Source organism: Loxodonta africana, chromosome 25 (assembly GCF_030014295.1).
Source record: "Loxodonta africana isolate mLoxAfr1 chromosome 25, mLoxAfr1.hap2, whole genome shotgun sequence".
NCBI lineage: Eukaryota > Metazoa > Chordata > Mammalia > Proboscidea > Elephantidae > Loxodonta > Loxodonta africana.
Window position 1 is genome coordinate 31,260,550 of NC_087366.1, and position 27,556 is coordinate 31,288,105.

A 27,556-nucleotide genomic window follows, 5' to 3' on the forward strand; every position below is an offset into this window, starting at 1 on the left:
CTTAAAATGTATGTGAATATATGGGAGGGGATTGTTGTAACCAAAAGTTCCCACTGCGAAGTGGTTGAAACCAGTAAAAGCAATCTGAATAAGTAGGGTGAGGATTTTTTTTCAACTGCATTCATTATTAGGCAATCACTATGACCCCTGGCACTCTAAGGCTACAAAAGAAATAGGAGACAGCCCTCTGCCCTCAGAGAATGAAATCCTTTTGGATACCAAAGATTTATGCAGTAAGTACCAAAAACCAAACTCATTGCCATCAAGTGGATTCCTACTCACAGTGACCCTGTAGGACAGAGTAGAACTGCCCCATAGCATAGAGTTTCCAAGGAGCGGCTGCTGAATTCGAACTACCGACCTTTTGGTTAGCAGCCATGCTCTTAACCACTGCACCACCAGGGCTCCGTGCAGTAAGTAGCAAGTATAAAAAGACTAATAAAGTGCTAACTGAATGTATCTGCTACCACAGGTATTCTAGAGCCTGCAGGCAGACATCATTCATGTAGGCCACCTTCCTAATTGTATAGAAGGCAGGGCCCAGAGAAGTGAGATGACTTCCTTGGACTCCCATCCCTTATTGGCAAGGCCTTGACTGGAAACTCAAGTCTGCTGGCTCCTGACTCCCGGCTCTTCCCATCTGTATGTGGCCTCACCTCCTTGTTCCATTCGTCCCTTGGACGTTGATCTCTCAGGCTCTCCCTGGGCCCTGTTCTCCCTCCACTCGCACTCCCTGGGTGCCTTAGTAATCTAGTGCTGCTGTTACAGAAATACTACAAGAGTATTTGCCTTAACAAAGAGAAGTTTATTCTCTCACAGTTCAATAGGTTAGAAGTCCGAATCCAGGGCACTGACTCCGGGGGAAGGTTTTCTCTCTCTGTCAGCTGTGGAGGAAGGTTCTTATCATTAGTCTTCCTTGGCCTGGGAGCATCTCAGTGCAGGAACCTCAGGTCCAAAGGATGTGCTCTGCTCCCAGTGCTACTTTCTTGGTGGTTTGAGGTCCCAACTCTCTACTCCCTTCCTTTTCACCATACCCCAGGGAAACTCCCTTTACATTGGATCAGAGATGTGACCTGGTAAGGGTGTTAACAATCCCACCCTAATCCTCTTTAACGTAAAATTAGGATCACAAAATGGAGGACAACCATAGGATACTGAGAATCTCGGTCTAACCAAGTTAATACGCACATTTTTGGGGGTCATAATCCATCACACTGGGTGTCTCTTTCATGCTCACCAAAAAAAAAAAGAAAAAACCCGTTGCCATCGAGCGAATTCTGACTCATAGCGACCCCATAGTACAGAGTAGAACTGCCCCGTAGGGATTCCAAGGAGTGCCTGGTGGATTCAAACTGCTGACATTTTGGTTAGCAGCTGTAGCACTTAACCACTATGCCACCAGGGTTTCGATTCACGCTCACGGTAGCTTTAATTACTTTGTGGCTTTCCAGACTTGTATCTCCACTGGTATCTTCATCTGAGTTTCCAGATACCTCCTCTTCATGCCTTGCAATAACGTCAGCATTTCCAAAACAAACATCTTCATTTCTTAGCACCACTCCTATCCTACCCAAACAACATTCTTATCTTTATCTGTGAATGTCATTTCTATTAAATGTGTTGTAAGGGAAAAACATCACAAAGTTTAGTAAAGCAAAAAGAGTTTTATTCGGCATATATTCAAAAAGACAAAAGTTGAGAAGCGGACAAGCATGCTGCCAGAACTAACGTCTTCCTGAGTCCAAGGAAATGTTACAGAGTAAGCAAGAATGGGAAAATGGACAAGCACACTTCACAGCCATGTCTGCCTGAGTCCAAAGAACAATACAGAATAAACAAGAATGGGAAAATGGACAAGCACGCTGCCACAGCTATGTCTGTCCGAGTCTAAGGAATATTACAGAATAGACAGAAGTGGGAAAATGGACGTCCATGCTGCCACAGCCATATCTGCCTGAGTCCAAGGCAGATTACAGAGTCATCGTATATATTAACATTACAAATGGGCAAAACCTTTGAAAGCTTCACCTTTTCACAGATTGGCTAGAAACTATCATCCTACATTATGAATTGCCTTTCTTAAAGATCATTGGTACAGGTTTCAGTAAGGACAGTCAGGAGAGTCTTCATTGGTCCAACAAATTTCTATTCACTTTTATGTGTTAATAGAAAGAGATAAGAGTGGAAAGTCTTTTGTGTTCTGGCATGAGTGAAAGTTTCCCTAAAAGATATTTTCCAGGATTATTCTATCTATTGTCTTTATACCTCAGGGCCCAGTTGATGTGTTCTTGTGAGTCTAACTCCAGCTGGGTCACATTCTCTGCGCTCAAGGACAGGGACTAATGTTTCCAATATTATTTCCTAAATCAAATGTTTCTATCAGAAAGCCTGGCATCACTCTGATTCCTCCTTTCTCACTCTCACCATCAAGTCATCACCAGGCCCTCTTGTTTCTCAACAACTGGACTTATCTCCTCTCCATCTCTAAAACCTTGACTTATTCCAGCCCACAATTTTCCTTTCCTACGTTGTCACAGTGGCCGCTTGGCCTCTTTTTTGTTGCCCCTCCCCGCCCCCCCACTTTCTATATTGCAGCCCAAGTGATGTTCCTAAAGTACATGTGTCAAGTCTCAAAATATCCTGTCATTTCTATGGCTTCCCACTTTCCATCTTCCCTCAGCCTTCACCCCTCCCGTACCACCCACAGTCATTTCTCCTTGCCTAGTCAATTCCTGCCTCCTACAGGTCTCCAAGAAGGTGTCACTTGTCCTCCCAGCCTTCCCTGCCACTTACTCCTGCTTGGTGTCCTTGTTTGAGAGCCAGAGTCCCCTGTACTCCTGCTAGCTTCCTGCATGGTACACTTGCCTGTAACTGCCTTTTGTCTGTGAAATCAATGAAGGCGGGGATGTCTGCTCCCCGTTGTATTCCTAGTTACTAAATTTCTCAGTATCTGGCCTTTGGAAAGGCCTGGGTGGAGGCTGGGGAATGAGAATGGCCAGTGGAGTGTAGACTAAACCTGGTTTATACATGGACACTTGCCTCAGCAGGGAGTCTGAACTGTCTTTTCAGGAATTTATCACTCAAATGTATTCTAAGTTGGCATAGGTGATATATTGGTTTACTTTAGTACTGGTGTTGTAGATAATGTCCCCCCAAAAATATGTGCTGTAAATCCTGACCTCTGTGCCTGTGGTTATAATCCCATTTGGGAATGGATTTTCTTTGTTATGTTAATGAGGAAGGATTAGTGTAGGGTATATCTCTTCTATAGAAGAGATTAAACAAACCAGCAGGAGAGAGATGGGGTAAGGTAGATGCCAAGACACATGGAGATCTCCAAGGAATCAGGGGGGAGAAGCTAAAGAGACAAGCTCCTTCCTCCAGATCTAACAGAGAAAGAAGGCTTTCCCCTAGAGCTGGTACCCTGAATTTGGACTTCTAGCCTCCTAAACCATGGGAAAATAAATTGCTTTTTGTTAAAGCCACCCACTTGTGGTATTTCTGTTATAGCAGCACTAGGTAATGAAGAGAATTGGCCATTTAGTTGGGGGAGTGGGAGCACTATTTCATCTAGAGGCAGTATAGCAAAATGATTATGACTATGGACCCTGAACATAGACTCCCTGGGGTTCGGATCCCAGCCTCATTATCTGCTACCTTTATGTTACTTAAACTCTTGGTGCTTCAGTTTCTTATCTGCAAAATGGGGAGAGGAAAGCATCTCATCGAGGTGTAATGAAGATTCAGTGAATTAATCTTGTACAGTGCCTACAGGGGGCCTGCCACATAGTTAGTGGTGTGTGAGTGGGCAGTGGCTGCTCGTCCTCATCTTACTTTTAGATCAGGTAGGTAACATGGAAATTTGCAGTTTTAGGGAGTCCACAACAAAGCAGTCCTTTGTGAATGGCCTCCTGGAAATGTGTTTTTGGGTTTCTATGACATTTTGAGTATAAGGGTTTTGTAACTTGGAATGGAACCCTAGACTGTCATCCCCATCCTGACTTATAAAGGGCCAGCTTTTTAGCTGCTTTACCCACAGTATGACCTGGACAAATTAATTAACCTCTCTGATCTTTGTGCCTTCTTTGTAAGATAGGAATTCTAACACATACGGATGAGAAACTATTGATGTACAGTGCCTGCTGACAGTATTTGAAGTCCCTGATACTTTGCTATGCCCTAGTTATAAGGGCAAGTACATTTTCATTTTATGGTGGGCATGATTGATTAGGAGTCCAGAACAAAGGGAGGCTGAGGAATGTTACCTATAGGCTAATTAATCCCGGTTGTGGGGAAAAGGAAACGTTTATTGTCTGAGTAAACAGTGATAGTTTGCCTGAAATACTGGTTGGGTGAACTCTAAAGATAGTGATGTGAGTTTTAGATGTAGAAAATAGGGCAAGAGTTACTAGTCCCACCTGACAACATTTGCTTTTGATTTTAAGTACAAGATTAAATGACTTGATTCATTAGCCGGTGGTAATACTGGCCAAATGCATGTGAAAATGTTCTGGGGAAAAAATAATTATTGGCTACAAAATACTCTAAGCAAGCAACAATAAATAAATAAAATAATGTTTAATTAAAAATCTACAAAATGTGACTCTGATAACTTCATTACTGTTAGATAATGAGTTCCCATGTATTTTATCACATTGTAAGGTAGCTGTGCTCATGCAGGCAGTCCTCTGAACAGGATAAGGGAATAAAGTCAAAAAAGGTGTGTGTCAGGGTTGTATCCTTTCACCATACTTATTCAGTCTGTATGCTGAGCAAATAATCCCAGAAGCTGGACTGTCTGAAGGAGAACATGCCATCAGGACTGTGATAGGCATATGACAAAACCTTGCTTGCTGAAAGTAAGGAAGACTTGAAGTACTTACGATGAAGATAAAAGACCACAACCTCCAGTATGAATTACACCCAACATAAAGAAAACAAACATCCTCATAGCTGGACCAATAAGTAACATCAGGATAAATGGAGGAAATACTGAAGTTTTCAAGGATTTCATTTTACTTGGATCCACGATCAATGCCCATGAAAGCAGCAGTCAAGAAATCAAACGCTGTATTGCATTGGGCAAATTTGCTATAAAAAACCTCTTTAAAGTGTTGAAAAGCAAAGATGTCACCTTGAGAACTAAAGTATCCCTCACCCAGCTAGATAATGAATAAGGAAGACTTAAGAAGATTTGATGCTTTTGAATTATGGCGTTGGCAAAGAATATTGAATAATATAATACCATGGACTGCCAGAAGAATAACAAATCTGTCTTGGAACAAGTACAGCCAGAATAATCCTTAGAAGCAAAGATGTCGAGACTTTGTCTCACATACTTTGGACATTTTGTCAGGAGGGACCAGTCCTCGGAGAAAGACATTATGCTTGGTAGTGGGTCAGCAAAAAAGAGGAAGACCCTCAACGAGGTGGACTGACACAGTGGCTGCAGAATGGTCTCAAACATAGCAACAGTTGTGAGGACTGGGCAGTACTGGGCAGCGTTTTGTTCTGTTGTGCATAGGGTTGCTATGAGTTGGAACTGACAACAACAACAGTAATAACAAGGCAGTTGGTAGGTTAGATTTTCTCACTCCTGCATACTTAGGAAGATTTGCAGAGAAATAATTGCCGATAGTTGAAGTACATAGATTAAAAGTTCATTGGTAACCAAATAACATCTAAAATCAAATTTTAAATACCTTTCAATTTTTTTTGTAGTGAAAATATTTAAATTGACATATGAACATGTATTAATACATTTGTCACAATACTGTACTTGGAGCACTTGCAGTCTTTAAAGTGGTCTTGTGACAGGTGGGTGGAGCTCAGACCACCAGTCTGGAATGATTCCTCTCACAAGCCCAGTGTGCTTTCTGTCCCTTCTGCAGTGAAGTCATCTTCACAGATGCCCCTGTCTGTCATTTCCATGACAACCTTAATGTGATAAGCCCAGCTGTAGAGCTTCCATGCAGGAATGACAGAAGGAAAGGCTGATCTCTAGAGGGGAGAGTCTTAAGGGTTCTCTTTAATTTACTATACCTTTTGAATGAAAACGTGGAGTACTGGTGGAGTAGGTTGCCTTTGGAAAGAATGTGTCACTTGGCCCAGGCTCTATAAGCTGATACCTCTTGCAAATCTCACTTTACATTTTAAAGAGCCACAGTGTTTGCAGTGGTAAATTTCTGCACAGCTGGCAGCCTGTGCTGATATGAAGCATAGTTGATTCTCCTCTGGAGGGTGGCCTTGCTGCTGCAGCTTGTCCTAGTGGCATCTGCAGATGGAAGTGACCACTTGACAGTACTTGGCTCCCAGAAGTCTGTGTGGGGGAGTTACTGGCCGTGGGATATGTCTGATTTGCATTAAGTGTGTCGCCTCTCAGAAGTCTTTCTTTTTTTATTCAGACATCAGATCCCAAGTGCTTGAAAAATATATTTAGCTCTGTGGTTGTGGAGTTGTTATTTGGTTTAATTTAATGTTGATAAATTATTCTCTGGGAGTAAATTGTTTGCCCAAATGAGGTAAATAAATTCTGCCAAAGTGTATACCTTATTCTGGTTTCACATTAGGTCCTTAATTTGCAGCCCTGTTCCACTGGCAGTCAACATCAGAGAAAGCCCAAGATGCTTGGCAGATCTATTTCCCTCCCTCCCTTATAGGCAGTGGAAGTAAACAAGTCAGTTAACAACACTCTGAGGAGGGGCCCTTAGGGAGAATCTGGCCCTAGGGTGTCCTTAAACCATCTAAGATGTTTGGAGAGCTACTTTCCTTTTACCGGCTTTAATTTAACCACTATCAAATTATGGTATTTAACCCACTTTCCCAATCTCAGTTTCCCACCCTCACAAATCGTCCAAGTCCTGGGACTCTTTGTAGTATTGTCTTCCCACTGATGCGAAATGCAGTTGTAAAGTGAGGAAATACAAACCCTCCCTTGGAAAAAGGTCATCCCTACTCTTTTCTTCCCTTGGATTCTCAACCACTTGACAGGTTCTGGTGCAGGTATCCTTGAGGCCAGAGCCACCTCTTCCTCCTCCGGCATCCCTGGTCCCATCAGCTCACTGTGTATTGAACTCATGCTTGAAAATGTGTTTGAAGAGCCAATCAGTTCATTTGGTGTCTTTGTTTCCCCCAGGAGGACTGGAATGAAGTTGATCCTATTAAAAAGAAAGACCTTCATCACAGCAACGGGGAGGAAAAAGCACAAAGCATGGAGACCCTGCCTCCAGGTATTACAGGCCAGCGTGGGAGCTGAGGACTGGTGGTTGGGAATTGACCTTGTTTTTGTGAATGTGGTGGTGGGAGCAACTGACCTGCGGAGTGGGTGAGTGGGTTTCCTAGGTGCGTTAGAGCCCTTATCCTTGAGAGTGCTTTTCTGATTTTGGATTTGACCCTAAGTAGTGAAATAAGTTTAGTGGGAGGTGACCAAAGTTTTTTTTTTTTTTTTTTTTAAGAATAGAAAATACAGGATAAAGGAGCCTTAGTGGCACAATGGTTAAAGTGCTCAGCTGCTAACCAAAAGGTCAGCAGTTAGAACCCACCAGCAGCTCCTCGGGAGAAAGGACCTGGCGGTCTACTCCCATAAAGATTACAGCCTAGGAAACCCTTTGGGGCAGTTCTGCTCCGTCCTGTAGGATCACTATGAGTCGGAATTAACTCGACAGCACGCAACAGCAGCATGTATTGGTGTATGAAAATTTTGTTTTGGTGGTGAGAAAGGTCATGGAGTGTTTCTTTCTGCGGTTTGACAAGCACTGCCCTAGGAGGACAGGCACTTCCATTGTCTACACCCCCTGCACCCCAGCCCCTTCAGACAGGTGGTGTGTCATCACTTCCAGGGGCTCTGTGTGTTTGTGTGTGTGTGTGTGTGTGTGTGTGTGTTAGATGCATGTATTAGGTCTGCCTCCCTCACTCTTTGTTTCACTCCTGGATGAGTCATGAAGCCCTGAGCCACAGCTCCTACATATGTAAAACAGGCTTCGTGTACAGTGGGTATACCAGAATAGAACAGTTGGCTACTTTATTATAGTAATAGGAAACTAGGATATAACTCCTTGTGAATTAACAATGAGAGACTTCCCATGGAGTGTCTTCTATTAAAAAAACAAGTGTTTTAGTGGGATTTTAAGATGTATAGAGAGAGAAGGAAGGAGGAAGGAAGAAACCATCTTCAGAGCTTATACTAAAAGTGACTATTAAGAGTCCTGTTCTACTTAAAATCAGTTCTGTTTGTTTGCTGGCTCTGGCTTTTATATTCTTAACTGTTGAACAGTTGATTTTCTTATCTTTCAGGAGATAAGATAGCAGTGATTTCCTTCTTTTTTGAGTTATTACTAATAACTTTTGATAAATGCATCATCATTTTATTTTGCTGAAGGGCTTTCTCTTCCATCCTTTTTTTGTTATTGTTGTTGAAATTTTATTTCTTACTAAACCAGCATACATGTGATTTTTTTTTTTTCCTTTAGAAATTATTTTGTTATGATTTAAAGAAATTTCCCCCAAGCATGATGGACATGGCTAGAATTCTATGGTCTGCAGGGAACCACTGGCCACTGCAGTTCTCCCTTGTGTGAATGGGTTATTTAGGAAGCCCAGTGGCTCATTCTTAAAGGTGTCAGGTATCTAGCAGTTATACACAGGTGGGTAGGAGGACATGGCACTAAGCTGAGTATAGGAGCCTAGTGTCTTTCCACATGGCCAGCAAAACCCAGTGACAGATGAAAGAGGCACACAGCTTTCAGTGTGGAGCCAGATCTAAGGTATCAGTAAATCTCCAGGAGTGATGGCCTCTTGTTTTTCTGACCAAACCCCCTATAAGCAAAAGTATTTTGAACATAGATCACCCCGCCACACACACAAATGTATTAAAATACTCACTCATAAATTGTATACATATTGCCAGTCTAATCTCTTGGTACATTCTAAAGCATATTTAAAATAAGACATAGAGGATGATTGAAAATACTTGGAAATGCTGTCTGCTTTCCTCCAGTACTACAGTAAATTGCCTCACATGCCCCACGTTGAAAACTCTGCTCTTGAGGCTCCCATGAACACAGAACACCAGGTTATTATTTCAACTCTATCTCCGGTCCCAGCCCCCTCTACTTCTGGAGAGAAGAATCTAGAGTTTCAATAAAGAATGCCACCAAAGTGGCCGTACCAGCTGGGACTCGTGGAGCCTGGGATCCTTGCCTTGGTTTTGTCGGCCTGGCTTCTATTGGAAGCTAAGACTTCCATTTTCAGTACCAAATTAATGGGACTTGAAGAAGCACATCAGCCTCTTCCCAAGCCACAGACCAGAGCCAGAGCCTAGCTTAGAAGGACTTAGTGGAGACCGTGCAGAAATGAAACTGCAGATGTAAACAGCCGTGATCTGCAGTGTTTTGAGTTATGTTCTTCACCAGGTTCTTCAGTTGAAACTCAGCACGTAAAGGAAGTCTCCATAGTTGGGTAAAAGAGATGGTCCACATCAGTGTTCAGTTTTATTGATTTGGGTTCCGTCCCTGGTGGGAGAGACCAGGGTGGGGTCCTTTTGACTTTACTCCTTTAAGCCCAGCCATAAACTCTTCTCTCAAAGCTCTCTGGTGCAGTGGTCCCTTGAAAAAACAAAAAAGCAAACTCGTTGCCATCAAGTCAATTCCAACTCATAGCGACCCTATAGGAAAGCGTAGGACTGCCCCATATGGCTTCTAAAGAGTGGACCTTTTGGTTATCAGCTAACCCCTTAGCCACTTCACCACCAGGGCTCCAGTGGTCCTGCCCCCCCCCGCCCCCCTTGCTGCAGAGTTGATTCCGACTCACCGTGACCCTATAGGACAGAGTAGAACTGCCCCATAGAGTTCCCGGGGGTACTTGGTGGATTCGAACCGCTGACCTTTTGGTTAGCAGCTATAGCTCTTAACACTACACCACCAGGGTTTCCAGTGGTCCCTTAGTGAATCCTATATTTCCCTTCTTAGAACTACACTTCATCTGGGTTGCAAGGCAGCTTAGAAGTCATAGGGTCCCCAGCAAGTTAGCTAGAGAAAGGAAGGAGCAGTTGGTTTTCTTTCCTACCAGGGCTGGGGTCCCGGCTCAGGGCTGCAGTCAATGTCTTGCAGAGAAGGCTGTGGTCATCATTCAGGAGGGATCCTGGCTCACCTACTAGGGTTCCAAGGAGCCCACTGGTTTCTGAGAAGTATCAAGTCAGGATTCTTAAGTCAGACATATTCCTCTAGGGCCATTGCTTTCTTACAGTTTAGGAGTTACTGCAGGAGCCTTGCTTGCACTGTACACCCTCCTGTTTCTTTCCCATTCCTGAAATACCAACAAAATGAGGGACACGAGCACTCTCTTCTGGAAGCCCATGGCCGGAGCAGGGCCAGGACTGGGAGCCGAATCCAGGGTGCTTGTCTCAGTCCTGCGCCAGGCCCTGCAAAGTCAGCAAATATTTGGGTTTCATTTTCCTTGTCAGTAAAATGGAGACACTTTTTAATCTAAGAGTCTTTGTTTCTATTGTTCTAACTCTCGTCTTCCCACGTCCCTTTAGTTTTCTCTTCACAGATTAGGATTGCAAAGCTTATTATCTTTAAAATGTGGTGACACTATACATGCTTGCTCCACCACTCTCCTGCGAAATTTCAGGTCTCACTTCTGCCCTTACACTTCATAGCTTCTGCGTAATCATCACACCTTCCAGGGGGAACCGCTGAATTGTTTTTTTCAGTGTTGATTTTCACAGTGTTTTCTTCAAACCAACTTTTTGGTTTTCAAAAGTCTCTACAATGGAGATGAATCTCATCTTTATCCTTGGTGTGGAAAAAGCTCTTGGGATTGAAAATAAATTTCTCCTAGTAATTCTCCTGCACCCTCTCCTCTGCTCAGCATCTCTAAGTCTGCCCAGGGAGGCCCGATGGCAGCAGCAGCGATGTAGAAGGACCTGGAAGGAACAGAGCCAGACAAGGCAGAAGGCCCTGGGACAGTCTTTGAGGAGGGACTGCCGGTGGAGGTTCTTGTTAGAAAGTTTACTTCTTCCTGTTGGCTCTGTGCCTTTTTAACACAGAATTTCTTCTTTGCCTGAGTGAAACCTTAGTATCATTCTTTTCTGATGGTCACTAGTAACCTCCTTTAAAGGGGCAAGGCTTAGGAGAGACATGAGGGGAGAGAGCTGAGAAAGAAGGGTCCTTCAGTTTTTGGATTCCCTGTGAGACCCCTCCCCTTCTTTGCCGTGTCTTCACCCCACCCCTCCCCAAAGGCTGCTGCTTCATTATCTGAGAGAGTTTCTTTCTCAGAACAGAAATTGCTGTGTCCACGTAAAGACGAATGAAATGGGAATGGTGAAGCGTTTAATGGAACGTAAATTCAGGGTGTGAATTACTGCTGATCCTAACAGAAACAGTTTAGCTTTTCTGCTTCCCACCTGCCAGAACAAGGATGAGATGAGCCACTTGTGTGTTTGGCATTGCTGCAGAGTCTGGGAGAGATGTTCCCTGACCTTTTCTTCTTTTAAGGGATTTAATGGGCTCAGCAGTGCACATTTTAATAGGCTGATGATGAAATGGGAGAGGTGGGCAGAGTCCTTCTAGCCCCTGCAGGTACTCTGCAGTCCAGGGCGAGGGGGCACGGAGCACACAGTCTCTGACCTGGAGCCTCAGTACCCAGAGACTCCTCTGAGCTGGTGAAGGTGATAGCTGGTATTCTGATTCTTAAATCCTTGTGTGCTCAGTCCTCCCAGCTCAACCAAGCCCAGAGTGCCCGAAAAAGCACACACCCTGTGAAATTCTATAAGCCCTCTGAAGTTCTTGGGAGTCCTGGGAGTCTCTTGATCTGAGTTAAGATCTAGAGTTTTCCCAGGAGGGGCAACTCAATGAACCATGTACCTGTAGAATATATTATTTGGGCTAGAACTGATGCAACCAATGTGGGTGTCTTAGTCATCTAGTGCTGCTATAACAGAAATACCACAAATGGATGGCCTTAACAAAGAGAAATTTATTCTTTCACAGTCTAGGAAGCTAGAAGTCTGAATTCAGGGTGCCAGCTCCAGGGGAAGGCTTTCTCCCTGTCAGCTCTGGGGAAAGGTCCCTGCCATCAATCTTCCCCTGTCAAGGAGCATCTCAGCACAGGGACCCCAGGTCCAAAGGACACACTATGCTCCTGGTGCTTCTTTCTTGGTGGTATGATGTTCCTATGTCTCTCTTCTGGCTTCTCTTTTTTATTTCTCAAAAAACATTTCTTTCAGACACAACCTAATCTTGTAGATTGAGTCCTACCTCATTAACATAACTGTCAGTAATCCCATCTCATTAACATCATAGAGATAGGATTTACGACACATAGAAACACCACATTAGATGACAAAATGGTAGACCATCACACAATATGGGGAATTATGGCCTAGCCAAACTGATACACATGTTTTGGGGGGATACAATTCAACCCATGACAGTAAGGAAGCCAAGTCCAAGGGGTCCCTGAGACTCAGGCCTGTGCCCAGTAGCCTGCACAGTGTTGTGAGGAGAATAAGGGGCTTTGAGTATCCATGGGGAAGCATCTTTTAAAAAGCAAGCAATCTGAAGTTCAGATAAGCAGAAATAAGGAAGTTATAATCACACATGATCCTACCATCCAGAATTGGTTTTGTTGCTAAATCACCATGTGTTCCTTTAGACTCCTTTCTGGGCAGATAACCCATCCTCGTGTGCTCGCACACCTGACTGAGACAAGCTGACTTCTCCTCCTCATCCTCTAATTTTTGAGGGAGCTCCTGGGTCCTGCTTCCTCCTGGGTCTTGTGGCCTCTGTGTCTACCTATCCTGAGTTTATCCCACATTCGAGTTCAGTCTTTTCAAAGACTAAGTATCCAGAGTATCCAAATAGCCCTTGAGGTTAGGAACAGTACTAAAGATTTTGAGGATTAGCTGAGAAGTCAGTCCACATGAGCCCTCCTTCCCTGGGCTCTCCTCATCCCTCCATCTTGTCCCATATGGAATCACCTGCCAGCTGCTTGGATGTACATGTGGTACTTTGCTTGTGTTTTCTTAGGTAATATGTTATAAACATCTTTTCATGTTGATAAATAGCTTCCATACATTTTTTAGTTATTTATTTTTGTAAAGAATGTATATAACACAGCTTTCACCAGTTCAGCATTTTTCAAGTGTACAATTTAGTGATATGAATGTTGTGCAGCCGCTACCCATAATCATTGCCAAATTTCCCATCACCATAAACACCCTGCCTCCTGCCCCTGGGAGCCACTAATAAATTTTGGCCTCTATACATTTGCCTATTCTTGTTATTTCATACAAGTGAGAAGTGTATTTATGACATGAATGTACCATAAGCTCATTTAACTTACCCTGTATCGTAGGACATGTACATGATTTCCAACAAGTATCCGTAGAGGACAGTTTTTATGTGTCCTTAATTATTTCCTTCAAATAAATTACTAAAAGTTGCAGGGTCAATGACAATGCGTGGTTTTAAGGCTTTTTATATTAATTGCCAGACTGTCTTCTAGACGGGGCTTATTTTCTTGTACCCCAGTCGACACTAAAAAACACATCTTTCACTGTCTGTGCCATAGCCTCACAAGTAAGAAAGTAGCAAAGTAGAGCACTTATACCTGATCAATAGCCAGAAGTGTGGTGGAGCTATTAAAACAAAATTCCCTTATGTTTTATTATTAGAAGTATAGTGTCCCAAACAAGCGCTGGTTGTTGGCTGTGTTGGCACCCATAGTTGAAGGACTTGATCTTGTTCCGGGCCTAGGGTTTTCAGAGATGTTTATGACGGAGAAAAGGTCCAGGTGGGGACAGCTTGGATGGTAAGGTGCCAAAACCTCGTGTGAGGAGGAACATGTGAAGTAACTGGATGTTTTCACAAAAGAGTTTACCTGTTACCATCAAGTCGATTCCAACTCAGAGTGACCCTGTAGGACAGAGTAGAACTGCCCCATAGAGTTTTCCAAGGAGCGCCCAGTGGATTTGAACTGCAGACCCTTTGGTTAGCAGCCAAGCTCTTAACCAGTATGCCGAAAGGGCTTAGGAAGGGGAAGATGGGAGTGTGATTCTCAAATACTTGAAAGCCTGTCACACAAGAGAGGCTGAAGACTTAATTTTCTGAGATTTCAGAGAGTGCAAGTCTCAGGAAGCAGTTTTTGTTCTGTGTAATGCAGCTTTGGCCCAAGTAACAGAGCCCTTGAGGTGATGAGCTCCCTGATGTCCCCACAGCTGAGGCTGCAGCTAGAGAAGAGGGCTTTGGAAGAGATTTGTCCGTGTGTCCTAAAAGAGATCGTATCCCTGGTTCCCCTGACTCCAGTAGCATGTGACATCAGTGTTCAGCAGAGGAACCCATGTTCTCAATGGGAGAGAGGCTCCGTTGCCCCCACTCTTGGTTGGGATGGTGAAGGCCAGCCTGGCGTGGTAGCATCGTCACTTGAAGGGCCTCGGCAAAGGAAGCGATTGTTAAAAGGATGAGTGTGCTTATGGGAACTGCACAGGTACATGGGCTGCTTTTTGGTGCTTTGCTTAAAGTTTACCCAAGAGGAGGTAGGTTGTAAGGTGCAGGGGAAAACACAGGACTGGAGTGAGAATGATCTGGAGCACGTTGTGGGTTCCTTTATAGTGAGGTATGTTGGTTAAATCACCTTAACTTCTGAGCCTCCATTTCCTAATTTGTAACATGGAAAGAGTAACCACAGCATAGGTTTTATAGGGTTCTTGTGTGGCATGAAGGAACCCTGGTGGCACAGTGCTTAAGCACTCCGCTGCTAACTAGAAGGTCTGTGGTTTGAACCTACCAACTGCTTTGTGGGAGAAAGATGTGGCACTCTGCTCCCCAAAAGATTGCAGCCTTGAAAACCCTGTGGAGCAGTTCTCCTCTGTCATATAGGGTCACTGTGTGTCAGAATCGACTTGATGGCAACTGCTGTGTGGTGTGATTTGGGTGTCGCGTGAAGTAGCTGTCTTGCACTTTCTGGCTCACAGGCACTCTGTGTCTCTCCTTCTGCCCCTCATGAATCATCTTCCATTCTGATACACACTCTGATTGTTCACGCTGATATTTTTAGTAATTTTGGGGATGAGAAAGGAGTTTGGTAGAGACCATGGGTAATAAACTGAATTTATTATGGCTAGAAACCATAGAAGAAAATGAAGTTTTTATTTAAAATCTGAAGAAGAAACATACGGAAATTCGTTGTTACCAAGCCCAGTATAAACCTCATAATGCAAATTAGCTTCTAACTCACTTTATTGCTCCAGACTGTTTCACAGTAGTTTTTTTGTATTTTGATGACACAAATAATTTAAAGTAAACTAAGAGTGTGTCCCCTGTACAATCAGATTTTTTTCTTAGGCTTCTTTTTACATACCTTTTAGTCACTTTGCATTTCCTGTGTTCTCATCCTTAAAAATGAATTGCACAGGAGTCCATATTTTGGGAGACAGCGTCTCACAGATGTACGAAAGTTCCTTTCATATCATGTATCCAGTGACAATTATCGTTTTAACCCAAGTGTTATTTATATGTTTTTGTAATTTAAATGTATATGTTTATTTATAACCCTAGTCTTTTCATCTGCCAGGCGCTCCTTGGAAACTCTATGGGGCAGTTCTACTTTGTCCTATAGGGTCGCTATGAGTTGGAATCGACTCGACGACAGTGGATTGAATGGGAGTCTTTCATAGTATATCATTGTGACCTAAATGAAGAGTAGTATTAGGAATTTTTTTTTCCTTTCTGCATAGTAAAATTGCATTTAATCTGAGATTGACCAAGAAGTTAAAATAAATTTAAGAGCCTTGTCCTTTGAATGTAAAAATGCTCTATTTCCCTTCCTTGGCTGCGTTCCCAGAAGCTGTTGCTGCTTCAAGCAGGGCAGCTCTACATTGTTTAAACCATCCTTCCCAGGGCAGGCAAGTCTGAGGAGCTATAGTGTGGCCAGTTACCAGTGCAGACTTCAGCAGTCTCCTGCAGCCTGGTTCCACTGAGGTGCCTCATGTCCTGCCTGACAGAGTCCCACATCCAAGGAAGACACTTACCTTTCACTTTCACATCTGTGAGTGGTAGGTTGATGCCGCTTGTCCACAGGAGATCTGTCCCAACTGACCATTTCTGCCAGTGTCCCCCGACCATTGCACCTGAAAGCTCTCTGACTCAGAGGCCACATTTGTGTGTGTGTCTAAGGATGTGGGCTTCTGTGTGTCTCATGGTGTTACTTTGAAAGTTCAGTTTCTTAGATTTATGTCATTGGTTTTTAAATGTGAGGTTTAAGTTAAAAAGAAATGACACTGTTTAGAAAAGTGGAATTTTTTTAAAACTTATTTGAGCAGATCACCCAAGTGCAGGCTGTCTCCAGATTATAAAAAGGCCTTTTCCAAACTTTCATTTGAGGTTGGGTGTTAGGAGCCTAGAATGAATCCCCCAGTGAGTACTGTCCAGAGTAGCACTTCAGACCTGGATTGGCTAGAACACACTGTCTCACCTATCACAGCTCAGAGACGCAGTGTTGTCTCAGAGTCCTAGGGAGAGTGGAGCTGTTCTGGGGGCAGTGAGCCCTTCTCCGACCGTAAATGTCTGCTGCAGGCTTCTTGGGGGGCACTTAAGGACCATGTGTGGTTACAACTGCAAACTGATTTCTCTTCATGGAAGGCTCTTAAAGAGAATAAAGGAGTCTAGATAAGGTGGAAAAAAAAAAACATCCGAAACTAAACTAGGAAGAAAAAAAAAAAAGATTCTCAAAAGAGAGACATGATTCAAGAGACCAGTAAGTAGATTGGGGGAGAGAAGAAAGTTCTGATTTGAGGAAGTATGAAACTGTAAACCCATGTTCTGTAAAGGACAACAGGCGTGATGTAGGGAGAATACTAATGGGAAGGTTTGCCAGTAAGTCAAAGATAGAAGAAGAGAAGGAGGGAGAAGAAATGACAGGGAGCAGCATTTGGGCAATGGCCAGGACACAGCAGTGAAGAGGAATATGAGAGAGCTGGCCTCATAGCAGCAACTCTGGGCTTCCGCTTTCTCCCGCAGAGGGTCATGTACCAGGGGATTTGTCAGGCCACTGTACTAAGGGTAGGGTCCATCTCTAAATTCTAGCTCTTCTCTCCCAGAGTCAGAATAGTTAGTCTGACCTCACTTTCTCCCTGACACTGGACATTTTTTTCATGGCTGGAGAGGTGACAAGGGCTACGCTGTGTCCCTTCTATGCTGGCTCACGCTGGAAGGCCTTGGGCAGTTGGCGGAAGGGTGCTGGGAACGAGCACGTCTGCTTCCTCGGGCTGTTAGTCTGGCTGACTGACCTCTGCTCCCCCTTCGATGGGATGCACAGGGGCCATGTCAAGGAGCAGAGCACATTTAGAACAGCGTCCCAGCTATCCACCAAGGTGTGCGAACACTGCTGAGGCTTTGCAGAATGTTCTTTGCAGTTTTTAACCTCTCCTGTGTAGGAGGCACTGGAGCAGCCCTGTTCTCTCCTGGAAGCAGGGCTGAACAAGTGGTTTAGCACCTGTGGCGGGAGGGGACGGAACTGAGCACAAAAACCAGGAGGCTTAAGGGTTCCTCCATTAGAGCTAGGGCATGGCTTAGAGAAAGCCTTGCTTATCCATTTACATATGGTTTCCATCTTCTCTATCAAAGAGATTGATCTCCAAACTGAAAAGGATGCCACAGTGAGGTGCAGAGGATCTTAGAGTCTGAGACAGTTGAGAAGATGCTGAGAGCTCACGAAGATTGCTTTAAATGGACGTGTCTCCAAGCCAAGACAAATAGAGAGAGGGACACTGTCAGCCCCACAGTTGTGTCTGTGAGATCACCGCTGTGGAGTGACAGTAACTAAGAAAGGTGCTAGGCAGTAGGAGCAAGCATCACTGACTGTTTTCCAAAGGGACAGGAGATATGGGCCTGGGGGCTCTCCTGGGCAGGATTTGAAGTTAATTATTAAACAGAGGAGGCACTTTAATAATAGGTTTGGTTTATATAAAAGCTATGTGGAGCTTTCTCTCGGGGAGGGAAGGAGACTGCCCTAGGGAGAGGCTGCTACTGTATACACACTGGAGGCCCCTTGCAGGAGCGACCATAACAGACAGGGTGCTTCCTTCATGGAGGGACAGTGCAGCTACTGCAGGGGGACAGTGAACTGCAGTGACATTAGCATGGTGCTCGGCCTTACAGTGCTAGAGCCCTGCTGGACCATGGAGGCCCTTCTCCATCCTTACCCTCTGATAGGAGAAGGTGGTGACTGTATTTGAGCTGGCCCTCCAGGTGGTAGGGAGTGGGGGAGGGTGAAGGCTGGTGTCTGTGGCCATGGGGACAGGTGCCGAGGGGCCTGGCGCACACTCCTCAGGCCCAGTACTATGTGTCAGGCCCAGTACTCCTCAGGCGCCTCCTTCTTGGAAGTTCTAAATCAGCTTACTTGAGAAACTAAGGGCCTAGCTGATGGCCAGATGGCTGACAGTAGAACTAATTGTGCCTTAGAGTAGGCTAGTACAACTTCCATTTTTCAAAACGGCTTGATATCTTGGCCCTTTCTCTCCCTGTTGATAACACCTAGGCATCTGAGCTTTCTCTCTCCTCTCCTCAGCTGCTCTGAGATGTGACATCTGCCCATCCCCCTGCCTGCAGCAAGTAGGAATGATTCTGAGTTTTTACTATTTCCTCCAGGTTCCCTGGAAATGACAGATGAAAATGGAAGGTTGGGATGTAGACATGAGTTAACTTATCCATTGATTCCCCCGTCTCTCTTCTCATAGGTGTTTAGGGCCCGGAGGTACTCTTAGCTGACAGTGGGGTGTGGATTACAAGCATCTGCATGTTCCAGCTCATGGTCCACCTGGGCAGTTCCTCAGGAATCTCTGGAGAAGGCAAAGACCCCTTTAGTCCTCTGACTCTTTCATTAGGGAGAGGCTAATAACCAGGTGAAGAGGAGAGGCTAATGACCAGGTTACAGTGCAGACAAGAGGAGGGCAGGCGTGGGGCCCCTTTGGGATAGCCAGTCCAGCATAGGGGTGTCACCTCAGTGAGGCAGGGTGCCTGCACTTGTGTTTGCCCATTTCTGCCTGCTAATGTCAGCTAGTTTTGTGCTAACCAGTAATTTAGGAATGGCTTTTGTTTTCATTATTTCATTTAATTTTTATGACTCCTCTGGGAGGTAGAATATTATTCCAATTTTATAAGACTAGAGAGTCAGCAGCATCAGTGAGCTGGCTTGGGCTCAGTTTGGGACTCTGAGCCCTGTGGTTTTGCTTGTATGTTTGTTCCAGCTTGCTCTGCGCCTCTGTTCAGAAGCGCCAGACTGTGGGTCCCAAAAGACCTGGCTGGTACTCCAAGCCCGTCAGTGACACTGGTGTTGGCTTAGGCCCACTGTGAGCCACCCTGCTCCCGCAGTTTCCCCAGTGCCGTCTGACCAGTGAGTTTTCCAGTTTCCTTATCAGCATGGGGGCAGACTCGAGGTGGATGACAAGTTTCTTGAGGGGGGCCAGTGCCTCACAGGCAGCGTTTGGGAAATGTCAGGAATCAAATGGGATGAGGTATAGGAGTAACAGTCCAGGTTAGAGAAAAAAACAACTCAAAACTAAGAGCTGGAAGTAGACGACAGGAGAATCTCTCAGAGTATAAACGGACCAATATATAGGGTCACTATTTTTTATTAGTCTGAATCAACTCAATGGCAAAGGTTTGGTTTTTAAATGGACCAAGCGATATAGAGGTATGGGCAGCACAGTGTATTATCTGTAGGAGGGAATACGCACAGGAGTGTGCAGAATTTGGGGTGCTTTGTCTACAACCAGCCTTGGGCCCCTCAGGCCTGTGGGTGACATCAGCGGTCACCCAGGGTACAAGGGTTGTGTGTGGTGTGCATGGGTGGCTTGGGTCCTGTGGGTGAGAAAAGCAGCAGATGCCAGGCTTGGTTCACGGGTATAAGGAGCCCATAATACAGTTGGGAAGGGGAGATGTGTGCCAGGAGGTCAGTGGGGTGGCACTTGAGGGCTGCCAGTCTCGCAGAGGAGACCCTGGTGAGCTTGGGGCAGGTGCTTCTTGGAGGACAGAGCCTTAAGGGATGGAGGGATTTGGACTGCTGCGTGCACGCCTGCATTTACAGGACAGGGGAGCAGGGATCTCTGTGAAGGAGCCTGAGGGCTAGGCTAGAATGTGGTGTGGACTCCCATCTTAGGCCCCCAGAACAGCATGAGGCATCAGATAGGTGGCCTGACCTGTCTGTGAAATACTAATTGACAATCATCTCATTTTTATGGCATCAAAGCACTAATGGCCACCCGAGTGGTCGTATAATTCCCTCTTCAGCTTTGAAGACCACATTTAAGAGAAGCCTATCTTCTGAAAATAAATTCCCTTGTAAATATTTTCATAACCTTCTTTAATAAGCTAGCTGTTTTAACAACCCTCCTAAGGATAATGTTCTCTTTGTGTTCTTGTGTTATTTAAATACATGCTTTGTTTTCTGTCATCTCTGGTGATGAAGCTGGCAAAATTTTATATTTTTGAAATCTTTCCCATCAGCTGTTTCTGCCTACTGTTGTTAGGTGCCGTCAAAGTCAGTTCCGACTCACAGCAACCCTCTGTACTACAGAACAAAACACTGCTTGGTCCTGTGCCATCTTCACAATTGTTGTTATGCTTGAGCTCATTGCTGCAGCCACTGTGTCATTCCACCTTGCTGAGGGTCTTCCTCTTTTTTCACTGACCCCGTACTTTGCCAAGCATGATGTCCTTCTCCAGGGACTGATCCCTCCTGATAACATGTCCAAAGCGTGTAAGATGCAGTCATGCCATCCCTGCTTCTGAGGAGCGTTCTGGCTGTACTTCGGAGACAGATTTGTTCGTTCTTTTGGCAGTCCGTGGTGTATTCAATATTCTTCTCCAATACCACAATTCAAAGGCGTCAATTCTTCTTCAGTCTTCTTTATTCACTGCCCAGCTTTTGCATGCCTATGATGTGATTGAAAATACCATGGCTTGGGTCAGGCTCACCTTAGTCTTCAAGGTGACATCTTTGCTTTTCAACACTTTAAAGAGTTGTTTCCCAGCAGATTTGCCCAACGCAATATGTTTCTTCACTTTTTGACTGCGGCTTCTGTGGGTGTTGATTATGGATCCAACTAAAATGATCCTTGACAATGTCATTCTTTTCTCCATTTATCGTGATGTTCTTTATTGGTCCATTTGTGAGGATTTTCATTTTCAGGTATAATCCATACTGAAGGCTGTGGTCTTTGATCTTCATTAGTAAGTGCTTCAAGTCCTCTTCACTTTCAGCAAGCAAGGTTGTGTCATCTGCAACGCAGGTTGTTAATGAGTCTTGCTCCAATCCTGATGTCCGTTTTTTCATACAGTCCAGCTTCTTGGATAATTTGCTCAACATTCAAATTGAATGTTGTTGTTGTTTATTGTTAGGTGCTGTCGAGTTGTTTCCGACTCATGCACAACAGGACAAAACATTGCCCAGTCCTGCGCCATGCTCACAACCATTGTTATGCTTGAGCTCATTGCTGTAGCCGCTATGTCAATCCATCTCATTGAGGGTCTTCCTTTTTTTTCACTGACCTTGTACTTTACCAAGCATGATGTCCTTCTCCAGGGACTGATCCCTCCTGACAGCATGTCCAAAGTATGTAAGACGCAACATCGCCATCTCTGCTTCTGAGGAGCGTTCTGGCTGTACTTCTTCCAAGTTGGATTTGTTCATTCTTTTGGCAGTCCATGGTGTATTTATTCAATATTCTTCGCTAATACCACAATTCAAAGGCGTCAGTTCTTCTTCGGTCTTCCTTATTCATTCTCCAGCCTTTGCACGCATATGATGCAATTGAAAACACCGTGGCTTGGGTCCGGCGCACCTTAGTCTTCAAGGTGACATCTTTGCTCTTCAACACTTTAAAGAGGTCCTTTGCAGCAGATTTACCCAATGCAATGTGTCGTTTGATTTCCTGACTGCTGCTTCCATGGCTGTTGATTGTGGAAATCCTTGACAACTTCATTCTTTTCTCCGTTTACCATAATGTTCCTCATTGGTCCAATTGTGAGGATTTTTGTTTTACGCTGAGTTGCAATCCATACTGAAGGCTGTGGTCTTTGATCTTCATTAGTAAGTGCTTCAAGTCCTTTTCACTTTCAGCAAGCAAGGTTGTGTCATCTGCATAGTGCAGGTTGTTAATGAGTCGTCCTCAAATCCTGATGCCCTGTTCTTCTTCATATAGTCCAGCTTCTTGGATAATTTGCTCAGCATACAGATTGAATAGGTATGGTGAAAGGGTACAACCCTGAAACACACCTTTCCTGACTTTAAACCAATCAGTATCCCCTTGTTCTGTCCAAACAACTGCCTCTTGATCTATGTAAAGGTTCCTCGTGAGCACAATTAAGTGTTCTGAAATTCCCATTCTTTGCAATGTTATCCCTAATTTGTTATAATCCACACAGTTGAATGCCTTTGCATAGTCAATAAAACACAGGTGAATATTCTTCTGGTATTCTCTGCTTTCAGCCAGGATCCATCTGACATCAGCAATGATATCCCCGGTTCTACATCCTCTTCTGAAACCAGCCTGAATTTCTGGCAGTTTTCTGTCAATACAGTGCTGTAGCTGCTTTTGAATGATCTTCAGCAAAATTTTAATTGTGTGTGATATTAATCACATTGTTCGATAATTTCTGCATTTGGTTGGATCATATTTCTTGGCATAGACCAGTGAGCACCTCCAGCGCTACATCCATTTGTTGAAACATCTCAACTGATATTCCATCAAGTCCTGGAGTTTTGTTTTTTGCCGGTGCCTTAAGAGCAGCTTGGATTTCTTCCTTTAGTACCATGGGTTCCTCATCATGTGCTATGATGGAATGGTTGAATATTGATTAATTCTTTTTGGTATAATGACTCTTTGTATTCCTTCCATCTTCTTTTGATGCTTCATGCATCGTTTAATATTTTCCCCATAGACTCCTTCACTATTGCAACTCGAGGCTTGAATTTTTTCCTCAGTTCTATCAACTTGAGAAATGCCAAGCATGTTCTTCCCTTTTGGTTTTCTGTCTCTAGTCTTTGCACATGTCGTTATAATACTTTACTTTGTCATCTCGAGCCGCCCTTTGAAATCTTCTGTTCATTTCTTTTACTTCATCATTTCTTCCTTTTGCTTTAGCTGCTCGACGTTCGTGAGCAAGTTTCAGAGTCTCCTCTGACCTCCATCATGGTCTTTTCTGTCTTTCCTGTCTTTTCAATGACCTCTTGCTTTCTTCATGTATGATGTCCTTGATGTCATTCCAGGACTCATCTGGTCTTCGGTCACTAGTGTTCAGTGCATCAAATCTATGCTTCAGATGGTCTCTAAATTCATGTGGGATATACTCAAGGTCATATTTTGGCTCTCGTGGACTTGCTTTGATTTTTTTCAGTTTCAGCTTGAACTTGCATATGATGCAATTGATGGTCTGTTCCGTAGTTGGCTGCTGGCCTTGTTCTGACTGATGATATTGAGCTTTCCCATCGTCTCTTTCCACAGATGTAGTCAGCTTGATTCCTGAGTGTTCCATCTGGCGAGGTCCATGTGAAAGTATTTGGAAAGAAGAAGTCATTGGTCTTGCAAAATTCTATCATTTGGTCTCTGGCATTGTTTCTGTCACCGAGGCCATATTTTCCAACTACTGATCCTCCTTCTTTGTTTCCAACTTTCACATTCCGATTGCCAGTGATTATCAATGCATCCTGATCACTTGTTCAGTCAGTTTCAGACTGCAGCAGCTGATAAAAATCTTCTATTTTTTCATCTTTGGCCTTAGTGGTTGATGCGTAAATTTGAATAATAATCGTATTAACTGCTCTTCCTTCTAGGCATATGGATATTATCCTATCACTGACAGCGTTCTACTTCAGGATAGATCTTGAAATGTTCTTTTTGATGATGAATGCAACACCATTCCTCTTCAAGTTGTCATTCCCAGCATGGTAGACTGTATGATTGTCCGATTCCAAATGGCCAACACTGGTCCATCTCAGCTCACTAATGCCTAGGATATCGATGTTTATGTGTTCCGTTTCATTTTTGATGATTTCCAATTTTCCTAGATTCATACTTCATACATTCCACATTCTGATTATTAATGGATGTTTGCAGCTGTTTCTTCTCATTTTGAGTTGTGCCACATCAGCGGATGAAGGTTCCGAAAGCTTTTCTCCAGCCAGGTCATTAAGGTCGACTCTACTTTGAGGAGGCAGCTCTTCATCAGTCGTCTTTTGAGTGCCTTCCAACCTGGGGGGCTCCTCTTCCAGCACTATATCAGACAGTGTTCCGCTGCTATTCATAAGGTTTTCACTGGCTAATGCTTTTCTGAAGTAGACTGCCGGGTCCTTCTTCCTAGCCTGTCTTAGTCTGGAAGCTCAGTTGAAACTTGTCCTCCTTGGGTCACCCTACTGGTATCTGAATACCGGTGGCATAGCTTCCAGCATCACAGCAACACGCAAGCCCCCACAGTATGACAAACTAACAGACATGTAGGGGACAGATTGAATAGGTATGATGAAAGAATACAAACCTGACGCACACCTTTCCTGACTTTAAAGCAATCAGTATCCCCTTGTTCTGTCCAAACAACTGCTTCTTGATCTATGTAAAGTTTCCTCATGAGCACAATTTAGTGTTCTGGAATTCCCATTCTTCGCAGTGTTATCCATAATTTGTAATGATCCACACAATCGAATGCCTTAGCGTAGTTAATAAAACACAGGTAAACATATTTCTGGTATTCTCTGCTTTCAGCCAGGATCCATCTGACATCAGCAATGATATCTCTGGTTCCATGTCCTCTTCTGAATGCAGCCTGCATTTCTGGCTATTCCCTGTTGATACAGTGCAGTAGCTGCTTTTGAATGATCTTCAGCAAAATTTTACTTGCGTGTAATATTAATGATATTGTTTGATAATTTCTGCATTTGGCTGGATCACATTTTTTGGGGAATAGGCGTAAATATGGATCTCTTCCAGTCAGTTGACCAGGAAGCTGTCTTCCAAACCTCTTGGCATAGACGAGCGAGCACTTCCAGAGCTGCATCCGTTTGTTGAAACCTCTCAACTGATAGTCCGTCAGTTCCTGGAGCCTCGTTTTGCACTAATGCCTTCAGTGCACCTTGGACTTTTGCTTAGTTAGCCAAGTCCATTTTCACTAGATTTTCATGTATACACACACACGTATATGTGTGTATGTATATAGTTTTTTTTCTCTAAAACTTTTAATTTCCAGTTCTCTATATAAAGATTTTTAAGAGGTGACAAAATTACAGAATGGTTTATGGGTGTCACTACTTTTTTTTTTTTTTTTAAGACATTTATTGTATTATTCTATGTTAGGTTTTGGGAGTTTTTTTTTTTAATAATATTTCATTGTATTTTTGGTGGAAGCAAAACAGGTTCCCATTGAACAGTTTATGCATGTATTGTTCAGTGACATTGGTTATATCCTTCACATTGTATCAACATTCTCATTATTTCTGTTCTAATTGTTCCGTTCCAATTAACCTCGTCTCACATCCCCCCACTCTTCCCATCTGTACTTTAGAATATTTATTGACCATGTGGTCTCAAATAGATGATTTTTTAAAGAGCGTAATACTCAAGGGTGATATTCATTACTTTATAAGCTAGCCTACTGTTTACCTAAAAGGTGACTTGAGGGGATAGTTTTGGCTCAAAGCTTAAAGAATATCTCAGGATGATAGTCTTGGGGATTCTTCCTGCTCCAGTGAGTCCAGTAAGTCTGAATTTTTTGAGAATTTGACGTTTCCCTCCCCATTTTTCTCCGTTTCTATCAGGGTCCATTTACTGTCGCCCCGATCAGAACATTATGGTAGTGATAGCTGGGCTTCATCTAGTTCCTCTGGTCTCAGGGTAGAGGAAGCTGTGGTTCATGCGGACAGTTAGTCCTGTAGACCAGTTCCTACTTTGAATTTTGGGTTTGCTTCTTATTCTTTTGCTCCAGACAAGTAGGAACCAATAGTTGTATCTTAAATGGTCACTCACAAGTTTTTAAGATCCCAGATGCTACTCACCGGACTAGCATGTAGAACAAACTTTATGAACTGTATTATACCAATTGACTGAGTTGTCCTATGAGACTATGACTCTGACTCTTCAGAGCAAGGAACCTAATCCTGTGAGGTCATTGGCTATGTCTAAGAAGTATTAGATTTGTAATTTTTATTTGTTATATACATATATGGAAAAGCAGAACAACGCTCAAGAAGATGGATTGACGCAGTGGCTGCAACAATTGTGAGGATGGCGCAGAACTGGACAATGTTTCATTCTGTTGTACATAGGATTGCTATGAGTCAGAACTGGCTCAGTGCCACCAAACAACAACAGTACATATACATGCACACATACATACTTATATACGTGTGAATACATATGTATACATATCTATATGTACACATATATGTATTTTGGTTGTTGTTATAGCATTTACCAAAACATCTTTGTGTGTATGTGTGTGTATGTATGTATGTGTAATGTAGTGGCATCAGTTACCTTGGTTAAGCTGTGCACATTTCTCCCACATACGGTGCTACCTTTCTTATAAGCGTAAATAAAAGGTGACTGCTGTCTGTAGGGAGCCCTGATTGCACAATGGTTAAGAGCTTGGCTGGTAATCAAAAGGTTGATAGTTCAGATCCACAAGCTGCTCCTTGGAAACCCTATGGGGAAGTTCTACTTTGTCCTATAGGGTTGCTATGAGTCAGAATCGACCCAGGGTTTGGATATGGATTTGGATCTATCTGGTGTACTGTTTGGAGAATGAATCCCTTTCTCTCCCCCACTCCCACCCCTGGTAGCCACCAATGAACATTATCTCTGTCTATATAGCTGTTACCATTTTACAAAAGTGAGATCATACATTTGTCCTTTTGTGATTGACTTATTTCTCTCAGTATTATGTCCTCTAGGTTCACCCACGTTCCAAGGTGTTTTGGGAACTCATCTTTCTTTATGGCTACATAGTATTCTATTGAATGTATGTACCACGTTTGTTTATCTGCTCACCCACTGATGGGCACTTAGATTGTTTCCATCTTTTTGCTTTTGTGAATAATGCTGCAGTGAACATAAGTGTGCCTATGGCTGTTTGAATCTCTTCAACTAGCTCTCTAGGTATATACCAGAGAGTAGAATTGCTGAATCATAAGGTAGCTGTATTTCTAATGTTTTACGGAATCACCATACTGTATTCCATAGTGGTTGTACCATTTTACATTTCCACCAGCAGTGGGTAAGGGGTTCCAATCTCCCCACATCCTCACCAGTATCTGTTGTTTTGTTTTTTTTTAATCAGTGCCGTTTTAGCAGGGATGAGATGATATCTTATTGTAGTTTTGATTTGCATCTCTCTAATGGCTGATGACAGAGGGCAGCTTTTCATGTGTTTGTTGGCTCCTTGAATTTCCTCTTTGGTGAAGTGTCTTCATGTCCTTTGCCCATTTTTTAATCAGGTTATTTGTCTTTTTATTGTTGAATTGTTGAAGTTTTATGTATATTTTGGGAATTAGACCCTTATCTGATATG

The 27,556-nt window shown here is 43.6% G+C and overlaps 1 protein-coding gene across 1 annotated transcript in view; it reads left to right on the forward strand.

Annotated features, from left to right (window-relative positions):
* Nucleotides 1-27,556, forward strand: part of GALNT2 (polypeptide N-acetylgalactosaminyltransferase 2) — a 269,895-nt gene that overhangs the window by 121,142 nt on the left and 121,197 nt on the right. The window contains exon 2 of the mRNA XM_003410890.4: nucleotides 7,136-7,229. Within this exon, the coding sequence (XP_003410938.1) occupies nucleotides 7,136-7,229 (94 nt within the window). The remainder of the gene's footprint in view (nucleotides 1-7,135; nucleotides 7,230-27,556) is intronic.